The following is an 18,425-nucleotide window of genomic DNA, read 5'->3' as shown; positions in this document are numbered from 1 at the left end:
TAGATTGTGAAAGGATCATCAGTTTGAGGAGATGTGGCTTAGGGAGGAGAGCTGCGAAGGGATCATCAATTCGGCATGGAATAAATCAATGTCGGGGGTTCCACTTTTCCAAGTGTGTGAGAAGATTTGTTTCACACGATGTGCCTTGTTAGCATGGCAATGAGAGGTGTTCGGCTTTATGAAGGCAGAGATTGCTAAAGTGCGGGATAAGTTGGGTGTGTTGTTTGAGCATCCACCTTCGGTTGAGTTATATGCGGCAAGGGCGGAGCTATTGGGTCAGCTTGATTCACTTCTTGGGCGGGAAGAGACGTATTGGAGTCAACGTTCGCGTGTACAATGGTTACAGGAAGGAGATAGGAATACAAAGTTTTTCCATTTGCGGGCGTCTAATCGTAAACGGAAAAATACTATTAAGGGGCTAAGGGATGCAGAATGAGTGTGGCAGGATTCCAGGGCTAGAATTCAAAGCACGGTTGTAGGGTATTTTCAAAATATTTTTCACTCCCGTGGTGTTCTTGACAATGTGGTACAAGAGGTGATGGCGGCTTGCTCTCAACGGGTTACCCCTGAAATGAATGCGTAGTTGTTGAAGCCTTACTCGAAGAAGGAGGTTCGTGTTGCATTTTTCCAAATGCATCCGTCCAAAGCCCCAGGTTTGAATGGTATGTCACCTTTGTTTTTTCAAAAGTTTTGGCATGTTGTTAAGCATGATGTGGTGAATGCTATTTGCTCTTTTCTCACCTCTGGACGGTTACTACGGAAGGCTTGTTTCACTCATGTTGTATTAATTCCTAAGGTAAATCAGCCACATGAAATGTCACAATTGTGCCCGATTGGTCTATGTAATGTAATCTACAAGATTGGTGCAAAGGTGATTGCGAACCGATTGAAGAAATTTTTTAATGTCATAATTTCTCCACATCAGAGTGCCTTTGTTCTAGGGATGTTGATTTCTGATAACACTTTGGTGGCAGCGGAAATAGGTCATTTCCTTCACAATAAGAGGTGGGGACGGGAGGGATCCTTTGCACTCAAATTGGATATGAGCAAGGCATATAATAGGGTGGAGTGGAATTTTTTGGAAGCTGTGATGTTGAGGTTGGGATTTGATAGTCGATGGGTGGCTGTCGTGATGATGTGTGTGAAATCGGTTTCATACTACTTTTTGGTTAATGGTGAGGAATGTGGGTTTGTTGTGCCATCTCGCGGTCTTTGTCAGGGTGACCCTCTATCTTATATTTTTGTTTCTTCTTTGCATTGAAGGTTTGTCAGCACTTATTGCACATAAAGAAGAGAAGGGAGTGATTAGTGGGATAAGGATTTGTGATGGTGCTCTTAGTGTTCATCATTTGTTGTTTGCAGATGATAGTTTCTTGTTTGGAAAGGTGAAGTTGGAAGAGTGTGTAGAGGTTCAACATAATCTGGATGTGTTCTCCCAAGCATCAGGTCAAGAAATAAATTTAGGTAAAAGTAGCATTGCTTTCAGTGCTAACGTGAGAGACCGTAAGCAGCAAGGGTTGGCACATTTTTTGGGTGTTCAATTGGTAGAGCGGCATGATAGATATTTGGGCCTGCTTACGTTTGTGGGTAAGAACAAATGACAAACTTTTGCTTATTTAAGGAGAGAGTTCATAAGAGGCTATGTGGGTGGAAAGGAAAGTGTTTAAGCGGAGCAGGACAGGAGTTGCTTGTGAAGGTGGTGGCTTAGGCATTGCCTTCATATGCCATGAATTGTTTTTTGCTTCCGAAGACTTTTTGTGATGATCTACATCAGCTCATGGCTCGGTTTTGGTGGGGTAATGATCCTGACTCAAGCAAAATTCATTGGAAATCGTGGGATAAGTTGTGTTTGGCTAAACCGGAATGAGGTATGAGGTTCATGAACCTTTATGCCTTTAATCTGGCAGTGTTGGCTAAACAGAAATGGCATATTCTCCAGGATCCTGAGTCTTTGACGACAAGATTGTTTAAAGCAAAATATCACCCTCATTTGTCGTTTTGGGATGCTTCATTCCCCTCTTCTTCGTCGTATTATTGGTCTAGCATACTCAAAGCTAGAATTGTCTTGGAGAAGGGGTCTAGATGGTTGCCTCCCTCAAGGGAGAATATGTTGGTGCAGGAATTGATTGATGAGGAAAGGAGAATGTGGTGTGAAACTGCATTGAGTGCATATTTTGAAGAGGAGGATAGGGAGCATATTCGTGCTCTACCAATTAGCCATTGTCTACCTCCAGACAAGTTGGTATGGCACTACATTGATAAGGGTCAATTCACGGTTAAAAGTGCTCATGGGGTTGCTTGGGATTATGTTCAACCACCTTTTTTGAGTGCTTCTTCTTCTTCAACTCTTGGTGGTAATCCATTTACTCCATTATGGAAGGCAATATGGCAGGCCGGAGTCCCGCCGAAGGTGCAGAATATGATATGGCAGATAAGACATTCTCCCGACAAAAGAGAATTTGTCAAAGAGAGGGGTTGGTTTAGATTCGTTGTGTGTTTTATGTAGTGAAAAGCCAGAAATGGTGGTGCATGTTCTTAAGGATTGTTCATTTGCCAGAGCTACATGGTTTGCAACCCCATGTAGTTTTCTAGTTGATTATGTTCCCTGTGGATCGGTTAAAGAATGGTTCATGTTGTTACTTCAAAATCACCATTGGACTTTGATTTTATGTGCATGGTGGTGTGGCATTTATGGCAGGAGAGGAATGATAGGATTTGGAAGGGGAAGCATGGGTCTCCAGCTGTGGTGGCTCAGAGTGCAGTGTCTTTGTTGCAGAAATTTCGGGTCGCAGCAGAGCTTGTAACTGTTGCTCAGTAATGCTGTCCTCGGGATGGGCTTACGGGTGATGGTGAGGGGGTGGCGGAGGATTAGGTATGGTTGAATGTGGATAGTGCGACTAATTTGCAGAATAAGGTGGGTGGGGCGGAAGTGGTTCTCCGAGACGAGCATGGACATTTTCTGGCTGCAACGACATATTTCCTCCCTACTGTGACGTCTGCTCTCCAAGCAGAAATGTTAGCCATTAAGCGTGGTGTGGAGCTCACCCATCAACTTGGCTTTCAGAAGGTTCTAATTCGAAGTGACTCCTCCCAAGCAATTTCCATCATTCTCACTTGTGTTGACCGTGCATCGACTATGGATTTGTTAGAGGGGGATGTCCTACATATTACAGAGGCTTTTATTGCTTCTAAGTTTATTTTCGTTTCTAGGAATAATAATAGTATTGCTCATTGTTTGGCAAAGTTTGCATTGTCTGTTAAGGAGCCTCCTAGTGTTATTCAGGATCTCCTTATCCATGATATTTTGTAATTTTCCTTTGTTAATGATATCGTCTTTTATTAAAAAAAATATATATATAAACTTACAAAGAGTCAATAGAAGTCACTCTATATTGGATATAAATTTTTTATAACTTCTATAAGTCTATGAAAATCTTGTGGCATTCAATCATTCTTTAAAAACTCCTAAAGCAATTTAGTACTACAGTCTAGTGGTATTCCTTTTCACTTGTAATTGAAGGGTCTTTGGTACGTTTCTTGCCAAAAGAGAATTTGAACGACATTATTGCTAGCTCATTGTGAGGTTTAGTCCATCCCCACTCTCTTAATGTAGATAATATTGTTTGTTAAAAAAAATTAAAAAAAACCCTCAAATTTTGATGGACTTGAGTGCTTTTATAGTAAGTTTTTTTGTCATAGCAAATCTAATCTCTCCTGCTGAGATTTTGGTGGATTTCATTTTTCTCAATTCTTAATATACTCTACTGCTAAGATTTTGGTGGATTTCATTATCACCACTTCCACCACCATGTTGCCACCCCATCACCACCATCCAATGGGGGATCTAGGATTATAGTATCAAGTCCCAATATAAAAGCTCCCAAAAAAATAGACGAAAATAATAGTGAAAAATTAAACGATAAACTACGAACTTTTCACTCATAATCTTATTACAAACAACATTGCAGGCTGCAAAGACTAAATTTGTCCACAATATCAATTATGAATTTAAATCATAACAAATTAACAATAGCAATAATGTATTAGGAATTTAAACTTTTCATTCAACACATATGAATTTTAACATTCTATATGATTAATTTAGACTAAAATAAAAAAACTTACTTAAATTCAGAAAGTAGGGCATTAAGTGGTGGTGGAGACTGAGTGAACTAGGTGGTGGTCGTGGAGAGGAGATAGGTAGAGGCATGGAGGAGCTAGTAGTGGCCTAGGAATCGATTGGGTGGGGCTAGTGGGAAAAAAATTGGAATTGGGAATTTACCCAATTGGAGAAAGTGAATGCAAAATGCGATTAGGTGGAGATCTTGGGTAGGAGTAAAGAGAATAAACTCTCTTTAATTTTTTTTTAATAAAAAATGTCTCTCTCAAGTGGCTTAAAAAGAACACTTGCTTTTAATTATTTTGTTTTAAATGGCTTAGCTCAAAACAACATCGTTTTGGAAAAGTGTTTTAAAAAACAAAATAGCCTTCTTCTCTTTCATTAATCATACAGAACGTGCAACCAATGGTCGCCATTGCGCTCTTTTCCTCCACCACATGCCCAAACTTGGGTGGTCCTTAACGGTCCTCACAACAATTTATCCGGGTTTATGGGTGGTCCCGAGACCACCCAATTCCCTAGACCCACCAAAGCTCATAATGCATCCGCCATTGCCACTGCCCCCATCTCTACTCCTCCAACACCCCAACACCACCCCGCCACCACAATCACCACCCTACTACTATCGCCGCCGCAAGGGTACTAACTTTACTACCACCATCTTGCTCACAAAACTACCTTATCATGGTCATGATCACCCTATTGAAAACTTAAAAATAATAATGTTTATTAATAAATTGGTAATTAAAAAGTCCATGACAATCCATAGAATTCTAAAAAATTCTAGTATTAAACTCTCTAGAATTATGCAAAAGACTATCATTTAACTCCTTTATTTTGCATGTGGTTCAATATCTTAGTGGATAGGGTGTTGGGTTCCACCCATATGTCCCGAGTTCGAAATTGCCCCCTCCTCTAAATTATTGTAATAGTTTTGAATTTTTCCCTCTCTCATTCATAATAGTAAAAGTACAAAAAAAATATATAAAAAAAAACTTATTAGTTTTCCACTGATGTATAAGATTAAACAAAACCTTTATTCAAAGGGATCCCCATTGTGTTGTAAAAATGGGGACTAGTTGTGGGGTCTGTTATACATTGAACTTCAATGACCCCTTCTATTTTTTAAGTTTTCATTCATAGATTATACGTGCAAAAATTAATTCAATCCGAAACTATTTGCTCATTTGATTGTCATGATGAAATTGGAATGTTTCTTAGAACATAATGTTCGTCAAAATTTTTAACTCAATTAGATTCCTCAAATATATATGATTTGACTACTATTTTGTAAAGATGATTTATAAAAGGGAAATTTTATTTGAACATATCTAACCTCTTTCTATACCCAACTTACTCTCTACATCCATATTATTTTTAATTAAAGAATTAATATCTCTTTTAACCCAAATTTATTACCTAAAGTACCCTAACAAACCCAGTTAAAAAGTATATTTATCTTTACACCCATTATAAAATAAAATCTCAAAGAAACTCGAAAATCAAAAATCTTTTGAGTCATTTGTCTCCCCTCCCACCTTGAGCTCTTTAGAAACAGAGCTTTTTGTTTTTCAAAATTTTCTCTGCATTTTTTTGCTGCATCTTATTTGATTTTTTGATAAAGTTTCAAATTTCTACTGGAGCTGCGTACAACATTATAGCATTTTCCATGGCTGTTGTTTTTTATTTATTTGTGTTTCGGTTTTTGTGTGTCTGTTTTTTGCTGCAATTATTTAATTTTATTTGATGAAAGAAATTCATCTAACCTGCACTCACTAACATGCACTACCCCAAGCAATTTCTTAGAAGGAAAACAAATGTCAATCAAAACTGCAACAAATTTGTAATGTGAAGTTGAAGTGAAGGGTTTCGTATAGGAGGACATGCTAGCACGAAAACAACTTCCGCTTTCTGATATGCCAAAGCCAAACAAATTACTAATACTTCTACTTTCCATAGAAAGGGTCTTATATATCAATACTTTCATTACAACTGTTGTAGAATGTTGACGAATAAAATTGAAACCCAAATACTCATCTTTCTACAGTCTAAGAAAAATTGAAATCAGACAAACAAAAATTTTGATAAATTGAGTCATATTTTAGTTGAAGAATTCAGAACTTCAAAATCACCATCTATCGACAAAAAAAAAAATACTGTTTTTCTCCATAAAAGCTATTAGGGTTTTAGCAAGAATGAATACACGATAAACAATGAGTAATGATAAGTTTTAATTATAGTGTGTGGGTTTATTGATAAATTTTAATTTTATTATTAGTTTCATTTTGTACTTGATGGTAATTATGCAATATGATAAAAAGGATAATGTACATTTAAAATTTAAGTTGGATGTAGAAAGATATTACATTAGTTTAAACAAATTTTCCCTTTATAAAATACAACTCGAGAAATAGACGGTTATAATCGTTGAAGTTCAATGTGAAGGGGCCCTACAACTAGTCCTCATTTTTATCCAAAAAAAAGAAAAGAATTCCTTTGGATAAAGGCTTGTGCAACTAATGAAAGTTAACAAAATATATAATAGTCGGTAAAAATAACTAAATTCGGCAAAGTTTATCACTTTAAAAGCTCAACAAAAATCCATATAAATTTTAGTACGCTACATTCCTTTAAAAATTAGAGATTTGAACTAAACTACACCTTGAGTGACTAATAATAAATTAGTATTAAATTATTAATAAAATGCGAGATTATTTTATTAATAATGAAGAAAACTATCATTGAACCTAAGAAACGGCTGCAAAATTTAGCCAGTTTAATAATAAAAATAGAGCTGAATTTATGACTAAACACATTGTGAGGTTTAACACATTTTTTTATTCTTTTAGTGTAGATAATATTATTTGTTAAAAAAATGATAAATTAGAGTTGAACTTTTGGCTTCATTTGAATGAGGATCCTCTTTGTGAGGATTTTGAGAATCCTTGAATTACATACGTTCATCGTATATCATGCGCTCAGTTTTCATCAGATACTGTTTATATTTAATTTTAAATAAAAAAATTTACAATAATTTTTAACCGTAAGATATACGATGAACAAATGTTATTGGAGGATCCCCGAGATCCTCACAAAGAGGATCCAAAGAGGATTCTCATTCGCTTTATTTATCCAACGCCAAGTTAGCAAGCCACTCTCAGATGACACAATTGAAGAAAAATGTGGACGTTTTCCTTGAAAGTTATCGAGAGACATAGTCAACTTTATCATGCTGCAGCATACCAACTCTATTTGCGAACTCTCTTTCCTTCAACGTAGATAATATCGTTTAAAAAAAATAAAATAATAATAATAATAAAAAACTGTATCATGATGCCGCGCACAAACTCTGTCCCTTTCCCCCTCTTTCTTAAATTATTTATGTTTCTAATTTCTATTGGTCCCACACTCGATCATCCACATCGATCTCCAATCCAACGGCTCCGGCACCACCTTTGACCAAATTTAAATTTTGATAAGACTGAACTCAAAGGAAAGGTCAAAATTTATCCGACATCCAGCATAAAAAAATTAAAAAAAATTAAAAAATAAATTTTAACTAAAAATTCATAGTACTGTTCATTTTAAAGAAAAATCACAATTTTATATTAAAAAAAATTAATTATGGTACTATTTACTTTACCTTTTATTTTGTCTTTATCATTAATACTCAAAGTTTTCAAACTTGTTTAATTAATTTTCTTTAAAAAAACTCTAATAGTTTAATCATTTAATACATAAAAAGAAGAAAACAACATGATTGACCAAACAACTTTTAGTTTAGCACGACATTCGTTTGTGTAAGTTTAACTCACATGAATAACAATATTTATAAACATTTAAGAAATGTTAAGGAAATTTTTTTATGGACTTTGTATCACTTTATATTTTTTACATAATATTTTATAATATTGATATGAAAATTATGTCAAAAAAATAAGATGACGAAAAATTTATAAAGAGTTTCATTTTTAAAAGAATCTCTTTAACATTTCTTGAAACATTTATAATGCATTCAGTTCATAGTTGTGATTATCTCATAACTTTGTCAAAAAACATATAAAAATATATTTGTGATGAGTGAATATTCGGGCTCCTTTAAAAAAAAAAAAAAATATTCGGGCAACACTGACAAAAGCAAAGGTGCTGTTAATTTGCAATTTGTGTGGTGTCGTTGGATCTTATTCTCACCTACATCGTGACGGCAAGTGCAAGTGGGCCACTAGATAATCAAGCATTCTAATCGATCACCGAATTGGTGTCCCCAAAATACATGTTTTCTTCTTGTCTTTTTACTAATTTTGCGACACTTATTTTAGTACTAAGCAAAAATAAATATTATTAGAGTGCGTTTGTTACATCAAACTATTTCAAATTGAATTAGTTTCAAAGGCTAAGCTAGATTGATTTAGTGAAACATTTGATGTAGTGTTAGATTAAAAAACAATATAGGGACAAAAAGAAAAAAAAAGAACCTTCATCAACAAAATTTGCTACAAAATTTTCTGATACAAAGAAATTGAACCCAACATCAAAATTTTATGCAGAATCCAACTACATCTAGCAAGCAAATTTTACCTTTTCTCAAAAACTTGATTCCAAACCCTCAAATTTACATTCTCTGAACCATCAATTAATCAATGGAACCCAAGTTGAAAACCGTTCAAAACTTTCAACTAGGGACTCAACTTTTCTTTGAATCAGAACAAACCTAAATGAATAAGAACAACCCAAATGAATCAGAAAAACCCAAATGAAAATCGCATAGTTTTCAACTTTCAAAACTCAACTTTTCATTAATTTTTCAACTTTCCTCATTTTCCGAACTACCCCTCTCCACTTCTCTCTTTCCCACCTCCCAACCTGTCAAATTTCCCCTCAAACCTAACCCTTTTTCAAATTTCCCCTCAAACCCCACCTTCAAATTTCTTAGGGTAGCATGAAGCCAAACATCGTCGTTTTCTAGAAATGAAGGAGAAAACAGTGAAATTTCCACAAAGCTCAAAGACTTGTTGTGTCATGCCCCGATCCCGAGGTACGTCCAGGATCGACACGTGATGTCACCAATCTAACATACCCCGCCTCTGGGATATGGACAAAGCACAACTCAAGATTTGAATTACGTGGTAATTTTTGTATACTTTATGGATGCATCTAACCTTTTTGTTAGACTGCCTACGTATCCTCCGACGGGATCAAGTCATCCATAATTCACCATTTGTTAAACTCTGAACTTTTGGTAAAACACTTCCTCGCAGAAAACATAGAGTACGACACTACACATTAACCATAAGCCAAACAAGAGTTGTCATCTTGCCATTCACACACACATATGCTTTCCAACATTATTCCATAATCACGTCAATTAATAACTTATACAATACACCAAAATGCAGGGCTAAAGCGACACAGTTCGGTCGAAGCCTACATCTCTGAAGCTTTCTCAGTTTAGACTGAATCCAAAGAAACAACGAAGTTAATGATGTGATTTCAGACCACTCAACGAAATCCAAACCAAGATACGATTCCAAACCACTCAACAAAATCGCACAGTAGAAGGGATTCTGGACTTCTCAAAGGAATCCGAGTGGATACGATTCTGGATCACTCAACGAAATCGCAAAGCACGAGAGATTCCGGGCCACTTAACAGAATCCAGATGGAGCAAGAAACCAGACCACTTAATGGAACCGAGCGAAAGTCCAAGAAACATATCAACGGCTCAAAGAAACAAGACATGAATCAAAGTACTCAATTTAGAATAGCTTAACGAAACGAGAAATGAAACATGAAACAAAATATGAAACAAGCTTCGAAGCAACAAACCCCATGACAATGGGTTAACAGTCCACCACTAGCCCTCACATTTCATCAAACAATTCAACAAGCACTTCAAATCACATTTCACAAACATCTTTATTACACAAGTCAAATCACATTTAATAAACATAGATCGATGGCTAAATATACAAAATCACATTTCAATATTAATCACATTTATAAAATCAAGTGATATCCACAATGATACTAAATACGAAATCAAGGTAATAACCATATCACATATATTATAGACACTCACTGGCCAATGTAGGCCCACTAGACTTCACTTAGTATCTAGTAGTACTAATTTTAGTATTTAAGAACGATTCGAAACATGTTGACCAAAAGTCAACTCTCAGTCAACGATGGGTCTACAAACCCACGTAATTTGATCCGGAATATCCACCCACGGATTTCTGATTCGTAATTTCCCAAGAGTCTCATTTATCTTCTAGAACAATATCCTAAAATTTCAGAACGATTAAACGGTTGGATCTTTGCCAATTGCCAGAATTAGGTGGCGGTCAACAATTAGTTTTACAAACTTAAAAATTCAATTCATCAAGATCCGTACGTTGGATTCTCGATCCGTCAGTTTCTAATGTCCTCAAATATTACATGTTATAATGCATTAAAGTTTGGTAACGATCCAACAATCGGATCGTCAATGGTTATAATGATCAGGAGGCGGACCATAATGAAACTAGGTTCAAACAATCAAATCACATCAAATGGATATCAAATCAGAAATCAGGACATCTAATTTAACTTAAAAATGCATCATTTGCCCACTGGCCACGTGCCACCGCAGGTGGCGGTTTTTGGCGAACGGAAACTCAATTTCAGGCAAACTCCAAAAATTACCAATTTTCATAGAATTGTAGAGTAAGTCAGGGGGAATAATTTTCATACCTAGGCCAAAGTCCAATTCGGCTGGGAAGTGGCCTAAAAATGCCTCGATCTGCCGAAAACCCTAGAAATAAGTGTTCTCGATTCGATACCAAAACGAAATCAGACGCCCCAACCAATGCTTGGGCTTTGTTTTGGAGGTTGAGGGCAGTGTATTGGTGGTGGTGATCAATGGAATTGCCTTCAGGAATGGCAGATCACCGCCATAGGATCCTCGGCGCCACCGACATCATTCTTCACAAAACTAGAGCCAAAACTCGTCGAGTTTGAGTGTAAATGCATGAAGGAGGGTTGTGGAGTTGGTTCTAGGTGGTGGTTCGATGAATTTCATTGAAAAAATCGACGATTTCACGTCTGAAATTAACGCAGGGACCGGGTAGAGTCACGAGAGTGTAATGGGCCGAGAAGTGACCTAGGTTGGTTGCCCTTCCCCTTCTTTCATTTCCTTCATTTCCCAACCTAATTGGCCGGTCTCTTTTCATACTCGGCCAATAATAAAATGGTCTAATGGTATGATACATCTTAGTGCCTCCTGGATGCATCGCATATGCTGAAATATGTGCTTCATGATGCGTAAAATAACTAAACACACAAATTAAACCCTCTTTTTATCAATTGTAGTAAAGTATGTAAGTAGGGATCGTTCTAGGCCGGGGATTAGGAGGGATTGCTAAACACTTGAAACTGACTTAAAAACATAAAAACAAAATTTAAAACACTAAACTAGACTCAAAGAATGCAAAACTATACTTTAAAATACTTAAACAAACATAAAACTCAAAACAGCAACCTAATGACTCAAAACTGCCTAAAAACCACTTTCTGGGCAGTTTTGAGAACCTAACAAGAACTTGGACGAAGTTGGATGAAAACTTGAATCAAAACACTTAGAAACACAAATCAAAACACTTTCTAACTAATCTAAGACTTCAAAATAAAGGGGGATTTGTTTTGGACGAAAATTGAAAACAAAACAGAAACTTTAAAACAAAACAGATTGTAAAACGTTTTTGGATGAAAAGGATGGATAAAAGGCTAGTTAGGAGGTTCTTCTCCACACATGACACACTTGCAAACAAAATGATTTTCAGTTGTTCTTTCAATAAATTATGAAACTCAACACCCCAAGTTAATTAGATACGCTTAAATTAACCTTCAAGTTCTCCTTAAGTTAATGAATTGGATGGAAAAGCGCATACAACAATTCAAAGCATTCCTCAAAGGTTCCTTACGTGATGAGCACAATAAAGATACAATCAAGAATCATGAAGCACAATGAGAACTATAAGTGTTGACGAGGCATTCGTTACTATGATGAACATGAAACTAGTGCCAAGAATTCATTCAACGCGATCGTTTTCAAGCGACCTTCACTACATGTGATTATAAGATTGTAACTATTAGGTGAAACTCCCTCATAATCTAGCATTATATTCATGCATGAAAACTAAGCGTGCACTCTCAATCAACATACACAAATAAGTTATCAATCAAGTAGATGAACGAATTGAATCCGCAACTTATGAAATAACAACTGAATGTAATCAAATCATATTGCAAGCATGTACATGGTTTCGAATCACCCCCCAACTAAGGGGGTTTAGTTCCTCATTCTTGCAATACAAAGATACATAAAATTAGACATTAAAATCCAAGGAAAGAAAACACCTAAAATGCTCCAACTTGGAAAACAAGTGCATCAATGGATCTCCCTTCCTCCTTGTTGCGGCATGAAGCTTGTGGACAGATTTTTGGGTGGATTTATGGTGTAGAATGGATGGGGAATGATATGGAGGGGTTTAGGGTGAGTGTGGAAGAGTGTTTGATGGTTGGAAGGTGGTGGAGAACTAGGCAAAGAGGGTGGAAGAAGGTGGAGTGGCTGTTATGTTTTCTAGGCACTAGAATGGTGTTTTTGGGGTGTTTTGCTTCCTAGGGTGTGTATGGACGAATTTCTGTGATAAAATGATGAATATGGGGGATTATCCTTTGGCCAAGGGGTGTAAACATGTATTTATAGGCCCCAAAAACCTTAGAAAATCAGGTTAGGCTAGGGATGAAATGCATGGCAAGTTGGTGTGTGTGGTGTGCAATGGTCCAAGGGTGAAAATGAAGTGATGATGCAAAGTGTGAAGGGTAAAATGGAGTGGTGTTGCAGCTAGGGAGCATGAATGATTGTGTACATTGCACAGAGATGGAAAGGGAGGTGAAATGTGTCAACAAATGGGTCAAAGGTGCAACAACATGTGTGACACATGCCATTGGATTCCAAATGTGAATGATGGAGCATCAATTGGTGCATGTAATGGATGTAAAGGTTGTCTAAAATCTAATGGGTGAAGGGAACAAGAGGTATCAAGCAATTGAGTGAAATAATTAAATGAATTAAAGCATGAAATCAGAAATTATGTAGGAGACAAGAGTGATCAAGCATGGCATGGGAATCCAAAGGGAATTCTATGTGTTTTGCATGGCAAGGAGTGCAAGTTGGGGTGACAGATTTTTGGGCTGTTTTCTTCATCTTTTGGACCATAATTCTTCATATTTTTGGCCTCTTTAGTTCTCAAATTCGTCCATCCACTTGGCCCATGCATTTGCTATCCATTCCAAGCCCGAAACATGCTCCAAAGGCCTCCAAAATGCATCTTCTTGCATACTTTGTACTTAGAGTCTGAAAACACACGAAAATGACTTTAAACATTAAAATAACTAAGGAAACACGACATAAATGCACAAGAACAAGCCAACTAAGTCGCATAAATATGCTCCTATCAAATTCCCCCACACTTAGCTTTTGCTAGTCCTCGAGCAAAACAAAGAAATAAAACGAAACAAAACAAATAAAACACAACCTAAACCTTCCAACATTTGCCTCAGGGATTTCCAATGCACATGACATGTTAAAAATCATTATCCCCACAGATTTGAGTCATCTTTACACTTAAGCACATACTTAATCATAGTCACCACTTACTAGTTCACAATTAATCAATTAAAACAATGTTTTTGATGTAGTAACATGCCTTAGAGAATTCGCTCAATTCCTTACAAGATATGCACTCAATTTTCACTCAGATTTTCCAACTACACACCCTATACTAGTTATATGTGAGAAGATTGATGTAGATATGAAAACGAATGCTCACATATATGTATCACAAAGAAAGTAATTTCTGGAGTTAATAAGCATGTTTAGATATGATCTCATGAATGGAATGCTATTACTTAGACGCGAGAACCAGTGACACCATATGCTCATACCAAATTCAAACTCCACAAATTGAAACACATAACACTCAAGATTGAAGTCAAAGGTTGTAACGGGCTTGGGGTGTTGGCTAACAAATGAAGGATAGGGATAACAAACGTTCTTAAAGCAATAGCAAGAAAAGTAATGAAATGGAAACTTAGAATTCACTTAGATTGCAGTAATCAACTTTTAAACACGAAGGGAAGATTCAAGCAATATTTAGGGCCGAATTCAATGTTTTGGACCCTTTCTTCAACAAGCAACACTTTAAAACTCTTTTTCACATATTTTTCAACTCCTTTTCTTTTCACAGCTCTTCTTCTTTTCATTCTATTTTTCACGAATCTTTCTTTTCTACTCGTGCCTTATGAATGATTTTGGCATACACACACACACAAGAATCACTTCCCCCACACTTGTTTTCTGCCATACATTAATCAAAAGGAATTCAATTTGACTCATACTTCACTATGCTTCAAGAACAAGGGTATGGATGGTCCTAAACTAGGATAGGTAAGGATAATGTGGTTTAACAAAGAATGTAGGCTATCAAGGCTCAATGGGGTTAACTTAAACATATAACGATATGGGATACATAGCAGTTTGGCTTTGGTGGTGGTAACTACACAACTTCATCTTGAATATGTGTTATGCAAATCAATAGCATGCTTTGAATGAAATAGGCATGAGTTCTAGCATTTGGAACTAAATGATGAAACGCCTTCTAAGTAATAACCAAGCAAAGAATAATGAGATCATGCAACGACTTTAGAAAACAATAATGCACAGATTTTAACTCTCCAAATAAACATTTAGGCTCAAGTCTCACAAGGTTGTAGCGTTAGTTTGAGTCCTTTCCTTCAAGCATGTTACAAAAAAAACTAATTTTTTTCTTTTATGATTACATGTGATTTCATAAGTTATAACCACAATCACGCATAAATAAAGAGTAAATCAAACTTTCATCCATGTTTATAACTCTCTTTAACAGTCATGCAATTACAAACTGAATCCTCATCATTGTGTTGGAAGGTACCCTAAGACACAAATAAGCACACAAAAACAACTCTTTTTGGGGATTTTCAAAAACAATTTTTCAAATTTTTATGAATTTTCGGATTTTTATGTCAAAACACACTGAAATACTCCAAAACAGCTTAAAAAAAATACTTAAAACAGTAAGGAACAACACTAGAAGTAATGGGTGATAATTTTCTACGAATTTTATGCAAAACACTAGTTACCCCCCACACTTAAATCAAACATTGTCCTCAATGTTTCAAGCATATACTCACACCAAAAACAAGCAAATAACAAACGACAAATAAACATGACAAATATGGCAAAGTAAAAACCAGACAGAGTAGAGTTTAAGAACGCAAATCTGGTTTTGGAGATAGTTGATCTTGTTGACTTTCCACAGCTTTGATCTTGAACTGGTTTGGAATTCTGAGCGGGGAATATCAGAGTGCAGTCTGCATTCTTCTCTGCTTGTTTCTTCTGCACGGTGGGCAGGCACGAGGCAAAGGTGTTGGTCTGTTTCTTTCTTCAATCTTTCCAAGTGCCCCCACCTCTTGCTCTCTTTCTCCTTGTCCCTAGTTGAGGATGAATCAGCACGTTGTCTCCACATGCTTCGAGGTATCATCTTCACTTCCCTTATACGTGAGAGACGAAGCGGAAACATAAGATGATGAGTACTCGAGAGCAGGTGCTGGCTGGAGAAAGGACAGGGAGAAAGCATGATATGAGATACTCGTGCTCTCAACCTTTATGATATGAAATACTTGTGCTCTGGATGGGTTGTTTGCAGGGGTATCCCAGGGAATAAGGAACACTGAGTGACTCGAGAGGGTTTGTTGGAAAGCCATTTCAGAGAGATGAAGAAGTGCTGAGAGGGTGTGCCTTTGCTGTGGAAGGCGAAGGTAGATACTTATAGGGCTTTTCTTCACAACCGGAACTATTCTCTCACTCATTGTCGGCAGCCGGTGGATGGATGAATAGTAAAAATTACGCGCTTTCTGACAAAGCTGCCCGTAATTTCCGCAAAGCTGCAAGTTGCATGTGACGAGTGACGACACGTCTGGACAAATTGATCTTTTGAAATCCGGGGTTCGGCTCGTGGTTTCTGAGCAAGCCCATTTTTTGAGAAATGAAACGCCTCTTTTGAGAAAAGAATCCGGTTTTTGAGAAAGGAGCCTCGACTCTTCGATTTGCGAAAGGACGCTTCTTCGATTTCTGAGAAGCGCCTCTTTGATTTCTTCTTTTTATAGAGGCGTTAATTTTGTTCCACAACACACTTGAGCTCCCTCCTGTAAACACTCCCTTCTTGCACTTCTGAAATCTTAATCTGTCCGATCTCTTCTTTCTCCAAAACCTCTGAAAAATGTCTGGCCCTTCTGATCGTCGTTTTGATTTGAACCTTGGTGAAGGTGCAGCCCCGCCTTCTCCAGACAACATATGGCGCCCGTCCTTCATATCCCCTACCGGTCCCCTCACCGTTGGGGATTCGGTGATGAAAAATGACATGACCGCTGCGGTGGTGGCTCAGAACCTTGTCACCCCCAGAGATAACAGACTACTCGCTAGACGGTCTGATGAATTGGCGGTTAAGGAGTCTCTGGCTCTTAGCGTGCAGTGTGCGGGTTCTGTGTCCAACATGGCCCAACGCCTATTTGCTCGAACCCGTCATGTTGAATCATTGGTGGCTGAAATACAGAGTCTCAAAGAGGAGATTAGAGGACTCAAGCATGAAAATAAACAATTGCATAAGCTTGCACACAGTTATGCCACAAACATGAAGAGGAAAATTGACCAACTGCAGGAAACTGATGGTCAGATTTTACTTGATCACCGGAGGTTTGTGGGTTTGTTCCAACAGCATCTGCCTTCGTCTTCTGGGGCGGCACCGCGCAGTGAAGCTCCAACTGATCAACCTCTGATACCTCCTCCTTCCGTGGCCCCACCGACTGCTGAGACTCCGCCAACTACTGCAACTCCGCCGACTACTACGACCTCTCCCAAGCAGCCTTTGTGAAGGCTCTTCCTCTTGTATTATGTTATGTTTCTTTATTTCCCAGATTCCTGTTCATTTCATGAAGTTTAATGTCAAAAATCCCTTGCATATTTGTTAATATTTCAAAATAGAAAATCATAACCAAAAATAATTAAACAAGTAATAAAATTGACAATCAAGCAGAATAAATGGGTTGCCTCCCTTAAAGCGCTTGCTTTAACGTCTTCCAGCCGGACGATGAACACCTTCACTTCTCCTTGGAACCCACGGCATGCAGTGGGATATCCTCCACAACATGCTCCACAAAGTTCTCGTAGATTACATCCTTGAACGGAAATGGATAGTGATGTTTGTTGATGGGTGCGTTGTGTTGTCTAAGGTTCATATTCATACGCCCACCATCGGGGATTTGCTTAGGTACCTGCACCAAAGAAGGGAACCACCTATCAACTTTAAATGGCATTGGATTTGGATTAGGTGGCTTACCTATGTGATGTGATGAAGTGGCAGCAATGTGAACATTCTTCCCCATGGTGCTTTCGGCCACTTTGAGCATTTTGAGGGCAGTGGCCGTATGGTCCTTGTACTCCACTCCAATTCCCTCGTCTTGCATGGTTCTTGATGCATCCTTCGTGCTTGGTGCTGAATGGTCCGGTCTTATCTTTTCAATTTTACCAATGGCACAACAAGAATGAACAATATTAGGAGTCTCAATGGATTCAGAAATTTTAAAACTAATCATGTCACCACCAAATGCCATAGTGACTAATCCTTTGGCCACGTCAATCTTCGTTTGAGCCGTTTTCATGAATGGCCTTCCAAGGAGGATGGGCAATGAAGGGGCATGGTCCGATTCATCCATTTCGAGGACATAAAAATCCGCTGGGAAGACTAAATGATCAACCTGCACTAAAACGTCTTCCAAAACTCCCTTTGGATAAGTGTTAGATCTATCGGCCAATTGTATGATTACACCATCATGTTTAAGTGCTCCTAGATTCATAGATGCATACACAGAATATGGCATAACATTAATAGATGCTCCTAAATCTAGCATGGCAGATTTGAAACGGGTATTACCAATGACACATGGAATTGTAAAACTTCCCGGGTCTTTGCATTTGGGGGGTAGTTTATGTTGCAAGATGGCGGAGACATTCTCACTTACATGTACCACCTCTTTCTCCCGGACACGTTTCTTTGTTGTACAAAGCTTCTTTAAACACTTGGCATACTTCGGGATTTGCTTTATGGCATCAAGGAGGGGAATGTTGACATGCACCTTTCTAAATGTCTCTAGAACATCTTTTTCCTCC

At 37.5% G+C, this 18,425-nt stretch overlaps 1 protein-coding gene across 1 annotated transcript; it reads left to right on the top strand.

Annotated features, from left to right (window-relative positions):
• The first annotated feature begins 251 nt into the window (after window positions 1-251).
• On the top strand, window positions 252-3,310 carry LOC103401451 (uncharacterized). Its single transcript, XM_070812829.1, has 7 exons — window positions 252-392; window positions 584-662; window positions 975-1,175; window positions 1,264-1,503; window positions 1,908-2,410; window positions 2,699-2,800; window positions 2,909-3,310. The coding sequence occupies exons 1-7, from the start codon at window positions 252-254 to the stop codon at window positions 3,308-3,310; spliced, it is 1,668 nt and encodes a 555-aa protein (XP_070668930.1).
• The last annotated feature ends 15,115 nt before the right edge of the window (window positions 3,311-18,425 follow it).

This window comes from Malus domestica, chromosome 15, assembly GCF_042453785.1.
Source record: "Malus domestica chromosome 15, GDT2T_hap1".
Lineage (NCBI taxonomy): Eukaryota > Viridiplantae > Streptophyta > Magnoliopsida > Rosales > Rosaceae > Malus > Malus domestica.
This window is presented reverse-complemented; position numbering and strand designations above follow the sequence as displayed.

Coding starts and splice junctions, on each gene's coding strand:
- LOC103401451 (XM_070812829.1), top strand. CDS start 252: ATGCGGCAAGGGCGGAGCTATTGGGTCAGCTTGATTCACTTCTTGGGC. Junction 393..583: donor CCATTTGCGGGCGTCTAATC/GTAAACGGAAAA, acceptor ATGAATGCGTAG/TTGTTGAAGCCTTACTCGAA. Junction 1,176..1,263: donor ATACTACTTTTTGGTTAATG/GTGAGGAATGTG, acceptor TTTGCATTGAAG/GTTTGTCAGCACTTATTGCA.